Below are 12275 nucleotides of genomic sequence, written 5' to 3'. Positions count from 1 at the left end.
TGCTCGACCTCTGACTTTATTTCATTTTTATGTAAAATCCCAGAAAGCGGACATACACAAGCCTTATCGTCAACCAGTGAACTTGGAAAACATATAATCTATATTTCACTACATTTCCCATGATGCCTCGAGGTCGTCTGTGTACGCCTCTCTCGGGTAAACAGTACGCACTACTTCTGCCCTTACGGCGCACGCCGTGGTAGACTTGTAAACATACTCGCTAGACCGGCCCTGTTGTGTGAGGCGCTGAAGGAAATCCACTTGATTTATATATCTACTAAAACGCGCTGCCGCTCTTGAACATACCCTCGGTTTATATTTGGCTTAAAGGAGACGCAACAAAGCGCACAAAATGGTTGTGCTTTAGGCCTGGACGACTAAGTACGATTACTATGGCTTTAAGAGCAAGAAAATTGTGTCTGCTTCTTTAAAATTATTTCACTTTATTGCTGAATAGGTAATTAAAGAAACTTAGAAGTTTCTAATTAATATTTACTTGTATTTAATTTGCGAAGAACTAAACAGAAAATGCATCACTGTTGTATTTGGGCCGCTTGTCGTCAAATCGTCTTCAAAGCAGATATAGTTATTTTTTTCTTACTTTGCGTGTAAACCTGCTCGACTTAAAGCATTTCCCGAGTGGGCCGTGCTGCCCTCACTGTGATGGAACCAGCGAGCGACCGAGACGGGGATGTAAATAATGGTGAAACGCCAGCCGAAGACAAGGCCTCAGTGAAGACCCCGGCAAACAGTACGTCCAGTGCACCGCGGAGGGCGCTCAGAGAGCGGGGAGCGGGTCGACCGCGGTCCGGAGCCTCTGCCTCGGCGGAAGAAGTGAACGGAGCCGCTTTGAGCCCTCTGACCTCAGGACGGGTGTTAAGAGACAGGTCGACACGAGCGGTACCGGCCTGGCTGAAGGACTCCAAAAGTGACGAAGACGAAGACGAAACGGGTCCAGAGAGCGGAGCAGCCAAACGGAGGAAAGTTTCCAACTCAAGGAGGAAGAAAATTTCTGACTCCGCGAGTGCGCTGGAGGCTGAAGAGGATGTTCCAGGAGACATCCTTCAAGGCACAGAGTGAGTCTCAATTTAACTATTTAGCATTAAGTAAAAGATGTTGAAAACGTTCAGTGTGTGCCAGTGGGGTTCTTGTTGCAGCACGCCTTCAGCAGGGCTCGTCCCCTTTCTGCTGCTTGCATGGGTGGAGTAAACCTTCACCTGGCTGTGAAGATGCTTCCAGTCTTCCCTAATGAGATACGCTTCAGTTGTGATCATTTTGTCACTGAGTAAAGTGAATGTAACGCTGTTCTCCTATCTGCAGGTCGGAGGAGTCCAAGAAAAATGCAGCAGATGTACAAGGTAAGAAATATTCATTCATCCAAACCAGATAGCTGTTTGAACCCACAGTTAAAAAATCGACTTCTTCTCTCTAGCTCTTCCCTCCAGACGCCTCTCGACCCAAACCGGTGCCAAGACTCCAGCTGGCAGGACAGTCCGTGGACTCGCCAAGCCTATGTGTAAGACCGAACCTGGCGTGGAGAATCCAGCAGGTGTGAAGCTTGTTGACTCACATTCCTTAGATTATGTTGAGTTTGCAAGTGATCGTTTAGTGATGTCCATCTCTGTCATGCAGTGGCGGAAGGAGAGAAAAACGACAAGGACAAGAGTGACACGTAAGTGTGTTTTTGGCCCTTCAGATACACGAGAGCATTATTGTTTGTGAAGAATTTGGACTATGGTATGGCGTATGTTTCTGCTCTTTACCCACATATTAAAAGACATAAACTCTGAAAAGAAACTTAAGTATTTGCTATGCCGCTTTGTAACCATTCCTGTTTTTTTAATTACCCCTTAAAATAAATGCGACCAACTACTAAATTTAGCCTTGGATCTATTAAAATACATGCTGGCAATGCAGCAATGTGCATCTTGGCCACCCTTAGTGAATTTTTATCCGTTTTTGTGCTTGGTTGCACTTTAAATAGGTGCAAACAATATCAGCTGGTTGAAAACCAGACTTCTACAGCTTCTGCTACGAAAATCTCATAAAAAAAAGATGTGCTGCTGTTTTATCCTTTCCGAATTTACTGTTTGCTCTATGCAGTCTTTTCTTTTTTTTATGACCCAAACAACTGGTATGTTACTATTTGAAGAAAACGTTTTGACATTGACTAAACAAGCCTCTGCAGCCATGTGGAGAAAAAAAAAATCAAAAATGATTTTCACACAGTGAAGGAAAGAAAGGGGATGGGAAGGACGACGCCGCTGAGCAAGCGCTGAGGGATGAGGAGCCTCTGTTCCAGGATGACCTGAATGATCTCAACTACCAACCCCCAACGCAGAGGTACGCAAACGCCACTCGCCGGCGTTCATGCGCTGACAGTGAAAAAGAGATGTTTAAAGCACAAGACGTTTCTGTCGTTTAGCAGTCTAGACGAGGAAGAGGGTCTGAGTTCCGATGAAGATCCGCCCTTCAGGGACGACCTGAACGATCAGAGTTATGACCCGAGGGATGAAAGGTTTGTGTGTCAATAAAACAAAGGTTTAGGTGGCACTCGCTTTTAGAAGTAACTGAGCTTTCTTCCTGTTTGCTCGTGCTGGAATAGACGCAGGAGTCAAATTTGCTCTTTCAGAGTCAGATTTTTTGTTATTAATCTTTTTTTTTATAGGGATGCCGCTAAACCAAAGCGCAGAGCTCCTCCAAGAAACAAGGAGAAGAAGGACAAAGACAAAGGCCCTAAGAAAGAAGAAGAGGTCGATGAAATAAAAGTAGAAAGTTCAGAGAGTGTGGAAATCGTACAAGAGGAAGTAAAGATGGAGGAGGAAGTTACAGAAGATCCAGATGGACCTAGGAAGTAAGTTTAGCCGACAGCAGGTTTCATGCAGATAACTAGACTGATCATCACACATTCCAACTACTGTCGCAACCAAGTAGATGTTTACTGAAATACTGAAAAGAAAAAGTACATGGTGTTTTTCTAAGTACTAGCCAGCAGTTTCTTCTGACAGTTTTTGAGTAACATCTAAGATTTTTTTGGGGATGTGTGTGGCTGCAGAAGCCATTTTTAACAGCTAACCTTTCTTCTTTCTGTTTTAGGAGAGGTCGTCGGAAAAAAGACGACAAAACTCCACGGCTGCCGAAGAGAAGGTGAGAGTCAAATCTGTTTTGGTGATTATAATCCCAGATTCTACAAACGGTCACATCAAATATACATTTGTCAGATTGAGATTGACTACCGTATTTTCACGACCATAGGGCGCAGTGGATGTTTACGGGTGCTTTTTCTGTATTTAACACATACAAAAGGCGCAGAGGGTTTTAGGGCGCGGGTACGTTAAAACATACCGGTAAAACATGCATGATAGTGTGCGTTTTAAAAAAGGCAGCGGAAGCAAAACCGAGTTGGTTGTGATTTTTTTTTTTTTTTTTCCAGTCATCATTTAGCATCCAAACATCTGTCAAAGTCCTCCTCTTCTGTATCTAAAATGAACAGCTGGGTTACATTTCTATCAAACATGCCAGGTTCCCTTCCAGCATCTACAATCTATTCACAAACGGTGGCGTAACTCGCCCGGTGCTGCCTCCCAGTAGGGTTGTGCCGATGGCTGACTGAGATCACGATGGAGAGACACCATCGTGATGCCACGCCCCCGCCACGCTGCGAGTCGACACCATAAGCAGCGGTTACATGTGCAAAATATCTTGATCAGATCAATGGTTGGATTAGAATTCAACCGTGCACACGGGCCCAGAAAAACTTTTTCTGATTATAACAAACGTTAACATGGGTCCCACTTTCGGTCGGAATCAATCATTCGCACATGCTCAGTAGTGTTAAAAATACCGGAAGAGGAAATTAGTCTCGCTGTAAACAAGCCGAGTTGCCAGATACATAGAGACCTGGCAGCTTGGTAATACACGAGATGATCTTCTAAACGTGCTTTAATTATTGTGATGGTTATTATGAAGCGCGTGTTCGCTCATCATTGTGGTCAGTGCTTTTTTTGTGGAAGAACAGAGCCGGAAGAAACCAGGGTTAGGAGAGGCTAACACGCGCTAACAACATTTAGCCTTTGATGAACATAAATCCATGCGGGAAAAGCTGCAATCTGCAGCTTGGCTGCACGTAAATATGTGGAAATAACATCAGCCTTTGACACGACTGGAAACACAAATCCACGTGATTGTTTAAACGATTTCTAAGGACTGAGTGGCATTTCTGCTTTGAAAAAAGTTCACACACCGCCCCAAAGCCGCTGTGAGCTGACGGTGCGAGCTCTGCCTGGACACACACTTTTAGCGGGAGACCCGGTTCTCCTGAGTTCGGTAGCTCGTTCACCTAGAGCTGCGGGAAGGATCGCAGTCCGAAGTCTCCTACCCATAGCGCGCACGTAACAAAGCATCCTCCCTTCCCCTCAAACACAGACCTATAAGTCTGTCTGCTCTGCTCAGAGACACAGTCGCTCTGTCCACTTGACTAATCAAGTGCAGCAGCGGATTACTTCTTTTCTATTTTTTATTTTTTTTTGTTAAAGTCACTTCCATCAGTTTATACTGGACATTTTTTTTCATCTTGGATGAGTCATTAGTTGGTTAATAAAATAAAGTATTAAAATAAAATACCGAATAATAATTATATAATAATGAAAAATTACCCCCCCCCCCCAACGATATCATCGTCAATTTAAAGGACATCGCCCACCCTACCTCCCAGTCTTAGTAAAAGTAGGATAGGTTGCAGTTTAAATACCCAAATGATCTGCACTTTTGTACTATTTGGGATGGTGTCTTCTTTCACGTCTTCACTTCCCTCCTTACCGTTCTCATGCTGTGCTATCCTACGTCCTCTTTACCAAAGTCACACAACAACATGTTGGGCGCACCGCACCATAGGGCGTTGGAGAAAAATAAAGACTTTTAAGTGCGCCCTATGGTGGTAAAAATACGGGAATGTGCGCCCCTTAATGTATGTGGTCTGGAGTAAATACTTAAAGATCCACTGCGATCATCTTGTGATCTGTTTGAAAGTGTTCCAGTGGTGTTTTAATGACGATTGTAATAATAATAATAATATTAATAATGCATTTTATTTAAAAGCACCTTTCAAAACACTCAAAGACACTGTACAGATTCAAAGGTAAAACACAATAAAAACACTTGAACAAAATGTTACAAGCACAATAAAAAAGTAAACTGACTTCTTAATAAACAGATTTTGCCGTTTTTAGGTTGTTTTGTGTGACATTGTTTCTGCAATAAATAAAATAAAAATGTAAGCTTGTTTTTCTTTACATATGCCCTCCATTATCAGAAAAATGCCACAAGAAGATGTTGAAAACAGCAAACACACAATTTTCCTCTTAGTGAGTCTCTAAGGAGGAACTCTTTAAAAAGTGACGGCTGCAAAATGAGGCAACTGTTTGACCTTTGGCGTGTCTGTGCTCTTGTCCACGCAGGAAGAAGCCACCGGTGCAGTATGTGCGCTGTGAGATGGAAGGATGTGGGACCGTTTTGGCTCATCCTCGATACCTTCAGGTTGGTCTCGCCGATCATTGGCGTTCAATCTGACCTCAGTCGCCTTGTCTCCTTTCCTAAAATGGCTTAACAAAAAGTCAATTGATTTAGTAAATCTATTTATTTACTACTTTTAGGATTAGACAAGTTTGATTAATTAAAGATCTAAAGGGGGATTTATATAAAATATCAAAATATTAACCCCCCATCTTATTTGAACTCCCCCTCTCATTAGCATCACATCAAGTATCAGCATTTACTCAAGAAGAAGTACGTTTGTCCCCATCCGTCATGTGGGAGGCTTTTCCGCCTGCAGAAGCAGCTGCTGCGCCACGCCAAGCACCACACAGGTATGCAGGCTTCAGCCTTGTTGGCTGTTTACTTTCATGTGTTCTGTGTTTTCCAGAGTATAAGGCTACGTTCACACTGCAGGGCTTAATGCTCAATTCCGATTTTTGGAAAAAATTAGATTTTTCTGCAAGGCCGTTCACTTTTCCAATTAAATGCGAATTTTGATCTCCTGTGTGACCGTGAAATGACCCAGAAGTGACCCGCATGCGCAAAAGAGTACTCAATGGTGAACGACGTCACTCGTTTGCGGAAGTAGCTAACGTTAACAATGGATGTCGACAACACTGGGCTTATCCCCCAAAATGCAGTCCAGCTCTTCATAAAATGGACAGGTGATACATTGATGGCCACTTCGTTTGTTCCAGTCTTTAACCTCCTTGTATTTGGCTCAGAGGCTTTTTATTTTTCGCTGGCATTGGAGCCAGGATGGTCTGTACCCATTTCGCTGGAAATTTTTTCAAACCCCGGTTGCGATAAGAGCCCTTGAGTTTGGCCTGTATAGAGCTGTCACCCCAAATATTAATCAAATCGGTGACCTCACTTCCCTTCCACTGACTGGTCTCAGCAGCATCGTCCACCGTGGTTGATGTTTATGTTCTCGTTCTCGCCTACTTTAACGCAGAATTATGACTTTTGTAGCGTATCGATGACGTACGGGTCGGATACATGTGACCTGGCCGTTCAGATGGAGGTCGCATTTCAAAAAATCGGATACGTTTCGGATTCAGGACCACATACCCAAGTGGCCTGGGTCACATTTCAAAAGATCGGAATTGGGTCGTTTCAGCCTGCAGTGTGAACCCTAAGTCGCAGGAGCCAAAATAAAAAGCATTATAAATAAGAACAAAAAAAGTATCTGCCAAATTTTGAGTAATTTTTAGATTTGAGTATCTGCACGGTCGGGACATATCTAGCACAAAACACAAAACAGAGCAACCAGTTTTTAGTGGGAAAATAACAAATTTATGAACCTATTTATGTTTAAAAAATCACAAACAAGTTGCTCCCTTGGCAAAACTATACAAAAAAGAAACGCAACTTATACTCAAAAATACTGTATGCTAAAAAAAATGACTTTTTTTATTTTTGTCACAGACCAGAGAGACTACATCTGTGAATTCTGTGCTCGAGCCTTCAAGAGCTCCCACAACCTGGCTGTGCATCGCATGATTCACACTGGGGAGAAGCCTCTACAGTGAGCACTTTGACCGTTTGGTTTGTTTCTCGCGGTTTCATGACTTGAAATCCCTTTTCAAACCATTGTTTTTATCTGTTTCCTAACAGGTGCGAGATCTGTGGATTTACATGTCGCCAGAAGGCCTCTCTTAACTGGCACATGAAGAAGCATGACGCTGACGCCACCTATCAGTTCTCTTGCTCCATCTGCGGCAAAAAGTTTGAGAAGAAGGACTGCGTTGTGGCTCACAAGGCCAAAAGCCACCCGGAGGTTTTAATTGCAGAGGCGCTGGCGGCCAACGCCGGTGCCCTCATCACTACCCCTGCCTCGCTGCTCGAGCTGCCGGGAAACCCCATGCAAGGAGAAGTCGCAGGCGTGGATGTCAACCAAGCTGCACCAAGTGGGGCGGTGGACCAGTTGGGTCAGGACATTGCTCAGATATCCCATATGAGTCACGTGCCTCAGCAAGTGAGCCACCAGGTGGTTTTACTGGGTCAAGACCAGAACCTTCATACCATGCAGGTGCCAGTGACAATTGCCCTGTCCCCAATCGACCCCCCGTCCCCAGCTGACGACCAGCAGCAGACTCATCTCCAGCTGCAGATGCCCGTCCAGTTTGTCCAGACTGCTCCACAGCAGCAGCAGCAGCAGCTGACCCTCCACTCCGGCCCTGTGGTGACTCAGCACCAGGCCCAGCTGCACCCGCTGCAGTCGTACTCGTCCGAGCAGCAGAGCTCCGGGCAGACCCAGATCCTACAGATGACCTTCCAGCCCGTCAGCCAGTCCCAGACCCAGATCCAGCAGATCCCCATCTTGGCCACTTCGCCACAGCTTCAAACCCTGCAGACGGCCGCTCCGAGCCCACCTCTGCTCTTAGCCTCCCAGCCTCAGTCCCAGAGCCAGACGTCCACAAGCGCAGAGGGCTTCATCCTGGACAATTCGGTGCTGCCCCCCGGCTCTCCGGCATGCACCTCCCACCAGCCGACAGACATTGTGGGAGAGAACAGCGTGGTTTGGGAGCAGACGGCTGAGGATGAAGTTCTGACAGACGGGACAGAAAGACACGTACAGCAGGCCCTCATTTAAAGACGGGGGCTGTACTATAATGCCACCTTTAAGGTAACTGTAGGCTCACCAATATATAATGTACTGTTCACACTGGTAGCATTTTAGAATATCTGTATCAGGGAAAGATCTGTTTGTGTATGCCTTTGTAAATAACAGTCCTGCGACTAGCTGTTAATGTCTGTATATTGATTTCATGTTGCAGTGATGCAATAAGATTCCCCATCTCTAATGAATTAAGCATGGAACGTCAAAACTCGGCATCAAAGTGGAAAAAGGTGATTTTTTTTGTATTTATTAAAAAAAAACACGGAGGCAGCTTTTTCTTCACCGATGAAGAGGAGATGGAACAGAAAATACAGCGAAATGGAAAATGCCTGTAAGACGAACCGCTAGTGAAACCGTGTTGACGTGTTTTTATGTGCAGCTGTTTGTCAGACTTGTCGTTTGTAGACTAAAGGGAGGATAAGCTTTTCAAGACAAATGATTTCTTAAGCCGTCTCTGACTATTAAGTACACCAAGGCTCAACTATAACTAATAATGGACAAACATGTTCAATATCAGCAAGCCACTTTCACAGATTTATCAATAATTTATTAACTGTAATGTCATTTAACTGTAATCTCTGATCTAATGTTAGTTTCATTCAAGCCCAAAACAAGACACTGTTCATTTAGACGATGTAAATAAATGTCTTAACACATAAACCAACTGTTTTTATTGATTTACTAGATTTAAATCAAAATGTATCTTCCTCCACAACAGGATCAGAATTTGACCAAGTGAGTAAAATAATATTTCTTTTATACGTATTATAACATTAGTGTGTAGCATCTCATATGGTTTGACTCTCAAACTATCCAGATTGTGATCACCGTGAGCAATAATACTATTTATCAGGACGTATTGATCTGCTCTCTGCTCCTCTGCAGAGAAAACTGTTTCATTGCCTTTTTAGGAGGAATTAAAGTGTTACTCAGTCCAACTCGCTTCTTTTTCGCTGGCTGCTCCTCTTCCTCTTTGAACTCCAGCCGAGGATTCTGGGATCTTTGACCTGGAGCCTGAGTTGCACCTGAGGGTTCTTCTCTTCCAGGCGGATCATGGGAGGAACTCGCGGTGACAGTCTGAAGGTCGCTGTCGTGAGCAAACTTGCACTTGATTCCAAACCTGCATCTTCCATCCTTTCTGTAGGAGACGCACATTTTTCTGCCTCCGATCTGAGATGGCTTGGGTTGCATTGTGAGAGGGACGTGTTTCTGCAGAGCGATGAGTTTCTGATCAACCTGAGCCTTGAACGGATTCGCAAACACACTGCAGTCAGAGGAAGATTTCAGGGGGGGAGGGGGTAACCTGTTTGGATTATGGGAACCAAATGAAGGTGCAGGAAGCGTGGGTTCCCTCGGTACTGATGCTGCCGTTTTAGGATGTGGTGGCGATGAAGGTTCTGGATCCTCATATTCCGGTTCTGATTCACTAGATGTTAACTCAGACTCGAGTAAAAAGTTGCGACCCTCCTGGCCGGCTGTTGTTTTCTCCCCAGTCTCTTTAATAGATCTAGAGGACCAAACGTAATGAGTTGTCAAAAACAGCCACCATAAAATAATTTTCAATAAATTTATTGTATATATTAGAACACTAAATGTTTGTTCTCACCCCAGTCTGTCGCAGGTCCTATCCCTCGTCTCGTTCTCGCTGTCAGAGTCAGAGGACACTCCGTAACCAACCAGGGACTTCATGTTCTTGATGCTAAGCTAACTAGCCTAATGAACTCAATCTTGAAAAAAAAGGGGGGGGGCGGTTATGGTAGGAGACAGTTTAGCCTTACAACAATCTAACTTTTGTATTATTAGAAAAAATAAAATAAAAACTAGCTTGACATGAATGTCTCAGCGAACAGAGAAAACTAATTTTGTTTATCTTTTGCTGCAGCTTTGGGATTACTGCGTTCTAACCGCCTGCACTGACACCTACAGGATGGGCGTGGGCGCTACACCAATTCTCACCTAATTTTAGCCTTGAAAAAACTTTATTGATAAACAACATACAACAAAAGTGTAAATCCATCATATAGTCCTAATTTATTAATTAATCTAATTTATTTATACAGGGGCGTGTGATGCAACACAAGAAGTAACAATTATTGCAGGTCTTCAAATGACCACTGAAGGCGGAAAGACTCAATTGCTCACTCACTCCCAATGTTTTTTACACCAATAAGTGTATATTTAATGTATAAAGTTTTTTTATCGTTTATTCATGTCCAGTAAGGAGATTATTTTCGATTGCCTGTAATATTTCAAAAAATCTAAAATTTTGTGCATTGGGAGTGGGGGTTGCGATTGTCAGGTGAGTGGGGAGGGGGTAAATAGAAAAAAGGCCACACTTCATTTTGTCCTGCTCAAATGCTTTTTTCTAAACTTTGTTGAGTTTAACATGGCCTTTTCATGTCAGGCTCCATTTTAGCTCAGCAAAATTCAATATGTGACATCAGAGATTATTTTTTTGGTTACATTTAATTTTTGCCTAACAATGTTTTATGGTAAAAACGTGAAACTTTCAATATCAATTTTCTTAAATATAAACAAAATGTGCTTCTTTTTGGCTAAGACTTAGAAGCATTGTCCAATTTTCTAAGCAATGAAAGATTAAATTCATAGGGTCTATTTAAAGGAAAACAGAGAAGAACCAGTAGCCTTATACATGAACAAATGTAGTTACATTTTGTAATTCTGATATTTTTTAAAGCAGTTAAATATTTTTACACAGATTTATCTGTTAAAGGGAAGTATGATTGCAGTTTAATTTCTTATCAAAGTTTCAGTTTTCTCCTTATCATGAGAAATAAAACAATCTTTTTATTTGAATCAACAATAAAATGATTAAAATGTGTTTACTTTCCACAGTTTTTGTGTGTTTATAACGTTTTTTTCGAGGGAAATTTTAATTTTAGGAAAATCTTTGAAACTTTTTAAAATAAAATTTAATGTACCGGTTTGCTGCAGGTTTTGCAAAGGTTAAAGGTGTTCGTGTATAAGGCTAACTTTTTCCAATTTCTTTTGTTTATTAAATTATTGTTGTTACCTACAAAAATTGAAGGATGCAATTTGGATCAATCAAATATATGCATTATTTGTCTTTGAGCTCAGTAATGTGTTTAGTTCAAACCTGGCTATAAAAACATTTATTTAGCCTTCCCAATTGACTGCAATTGATTTTCCAAACACTCAAAAGGTAAAAAGAAGAGGGATTTATGGGCTGTTAAAAACACATGGTCACTGTGGAAGTCCAGTCCTTGCTTTGAGCCCCAGCATGACCGCCAGTGACCAAAAGAGGCTAAACGAGCCGACAGAAGAGGATAATTGAGCATAAAACCTCCAAACCAATGTTGTAAGAAAAATGTTTCATAGGATAAAAAAAGATAATCCGCTGCAACACCACACAATCTGTACAACACCCTGTTAAGGCACAGTTATGTCTTCTGTCGTAGCTTTTTATTGACTGACACTCACAGTTGCAACAGTCCAAACTGCCCTTTCAGCGAACAATAAAGCACTGAATTTTTGAAAAATGGCTCACAGATGTAGAAGAGTAAGGTGTTTCAGGAGGGTAAGCAGAACACACACAATGGACTTCAAAGGTACTCTAGTCTTTATAAAAGCAATAAAGCCAGTATATGTTTAACTAAATGAGGTGACGCAGCAGGTTTTCAATTATTCATGAAACCACTACACTGCATTAGCTTTCCTTCAGAATGAAGGGAATCAAACACTCCTTTTCTTAAAACTGTCAAAATTCCATGCAGTAGAATGTCCGCCCTGAGACTGGAAGGTTGTGAGTTCAAATCCACAGCCAAGTCATACCAAAGACTGGGAACCAATGCCTCCCTGCTTGACACTCAGCATTTAGGGGTTGGATTGGGGCATTAAACTACCTAAAGTCTGCAGCTCACTGCTCCCCCAGTTTTAAGTAGTTAAATAACTTCACTGTCAGACTAAAATTGTACTTTTTTCACATTTATCTAAACCAGGGGTCTAACAATCCTCAACACTTAAAGAGCCATTTGGGTCAATTGCTCACTTACCCAGAACCCAGTAGGAGTCACAAAGTCTCTCTTCACCCTTTAGAAAATTAGGACACTGATTTGTATTTAAGTTGTCATCACTATTA

General features: G+C 42.5%; 1 protein-coding gene and 1 long non-coding RNA gene across 3 annotated transcripts; one reads left to right on the top strand and one right to left on the bottom strand.

Annotated features, from left to right (window-relative positions):
- Nucleotides 1-180: 180 nt before the first annotated feature.
- On the top strand, nucleotides 181-8815 carry zfp91 (ZFP91 zinc finger protein, atypical E3 ubiquitin ligase). Of its 2 annotated transcripts, none has more exons than XM_011475212.4 (12): nucleotides 181-1076; nucleotides 1321-1358; nucleotides 1433-1549; nucleotides 1633-1672; nucleotides 2230-2343; nucleotides 2429-2518; nucleotides 2669-2854; nucleotides 3097-3147; nucleotides 5457-5535; nucleotides 5750-5864; nucleotides 6961-7060; nucleotides 7150-8815. In XM_011475212.4, exons 1-12 carry the CDS (start codon nucleotides 664-666, stop codon nucleotides 8126-8128), a joined length of 2322 nt encoding a protein of 773 aa, XP_011473514.3. In that variant the 5' UTR covers nucleotides 181-663; the 3' UTR covers nucleotides 8129-8815. The 2 variants fall into 2 exon arrangements, with proteins under 2 accessions (XP_011473514.3, XP_023812463.2); XM_023956695.2 differs by having other exon boundaries at nucleotides 2426-2518.
- LOC101168094 (uncharacterized) lies at nucleotides 8812-10050 on the bottom strand. Its single transcript, XR_013658197.1, has 2 exons — nucleotides 9762-10050; nucleotides 8812-9662 (listed from the first exon to the last, which is right to left on the bottom strand). It is a non-coding gene; the product is annotated as an uncharacterized LOC101168094 (long non-coding RNA).
- Nucleotides 10051-12275: the final 2225 nt, after the last annotated feature.

The sequence above is a fragment of the Oryzias latipes genome, chromosome 1 (genome assembly GCF_053564925.1).
Source record: "Oryzias latipes strain Hd-rR chromosome 1, Olatipes_Hd-rR_3.1".
Lineage (NCBI taxonomy): Eukaryota > Metazoa > Chordata > Actinopteri > Beloniformes > Adrianichthyidae > Oryzias > Oryzias latipes.
This window is presented reverse-complemented; position numbering and strand designations above follow the sequence as displayed.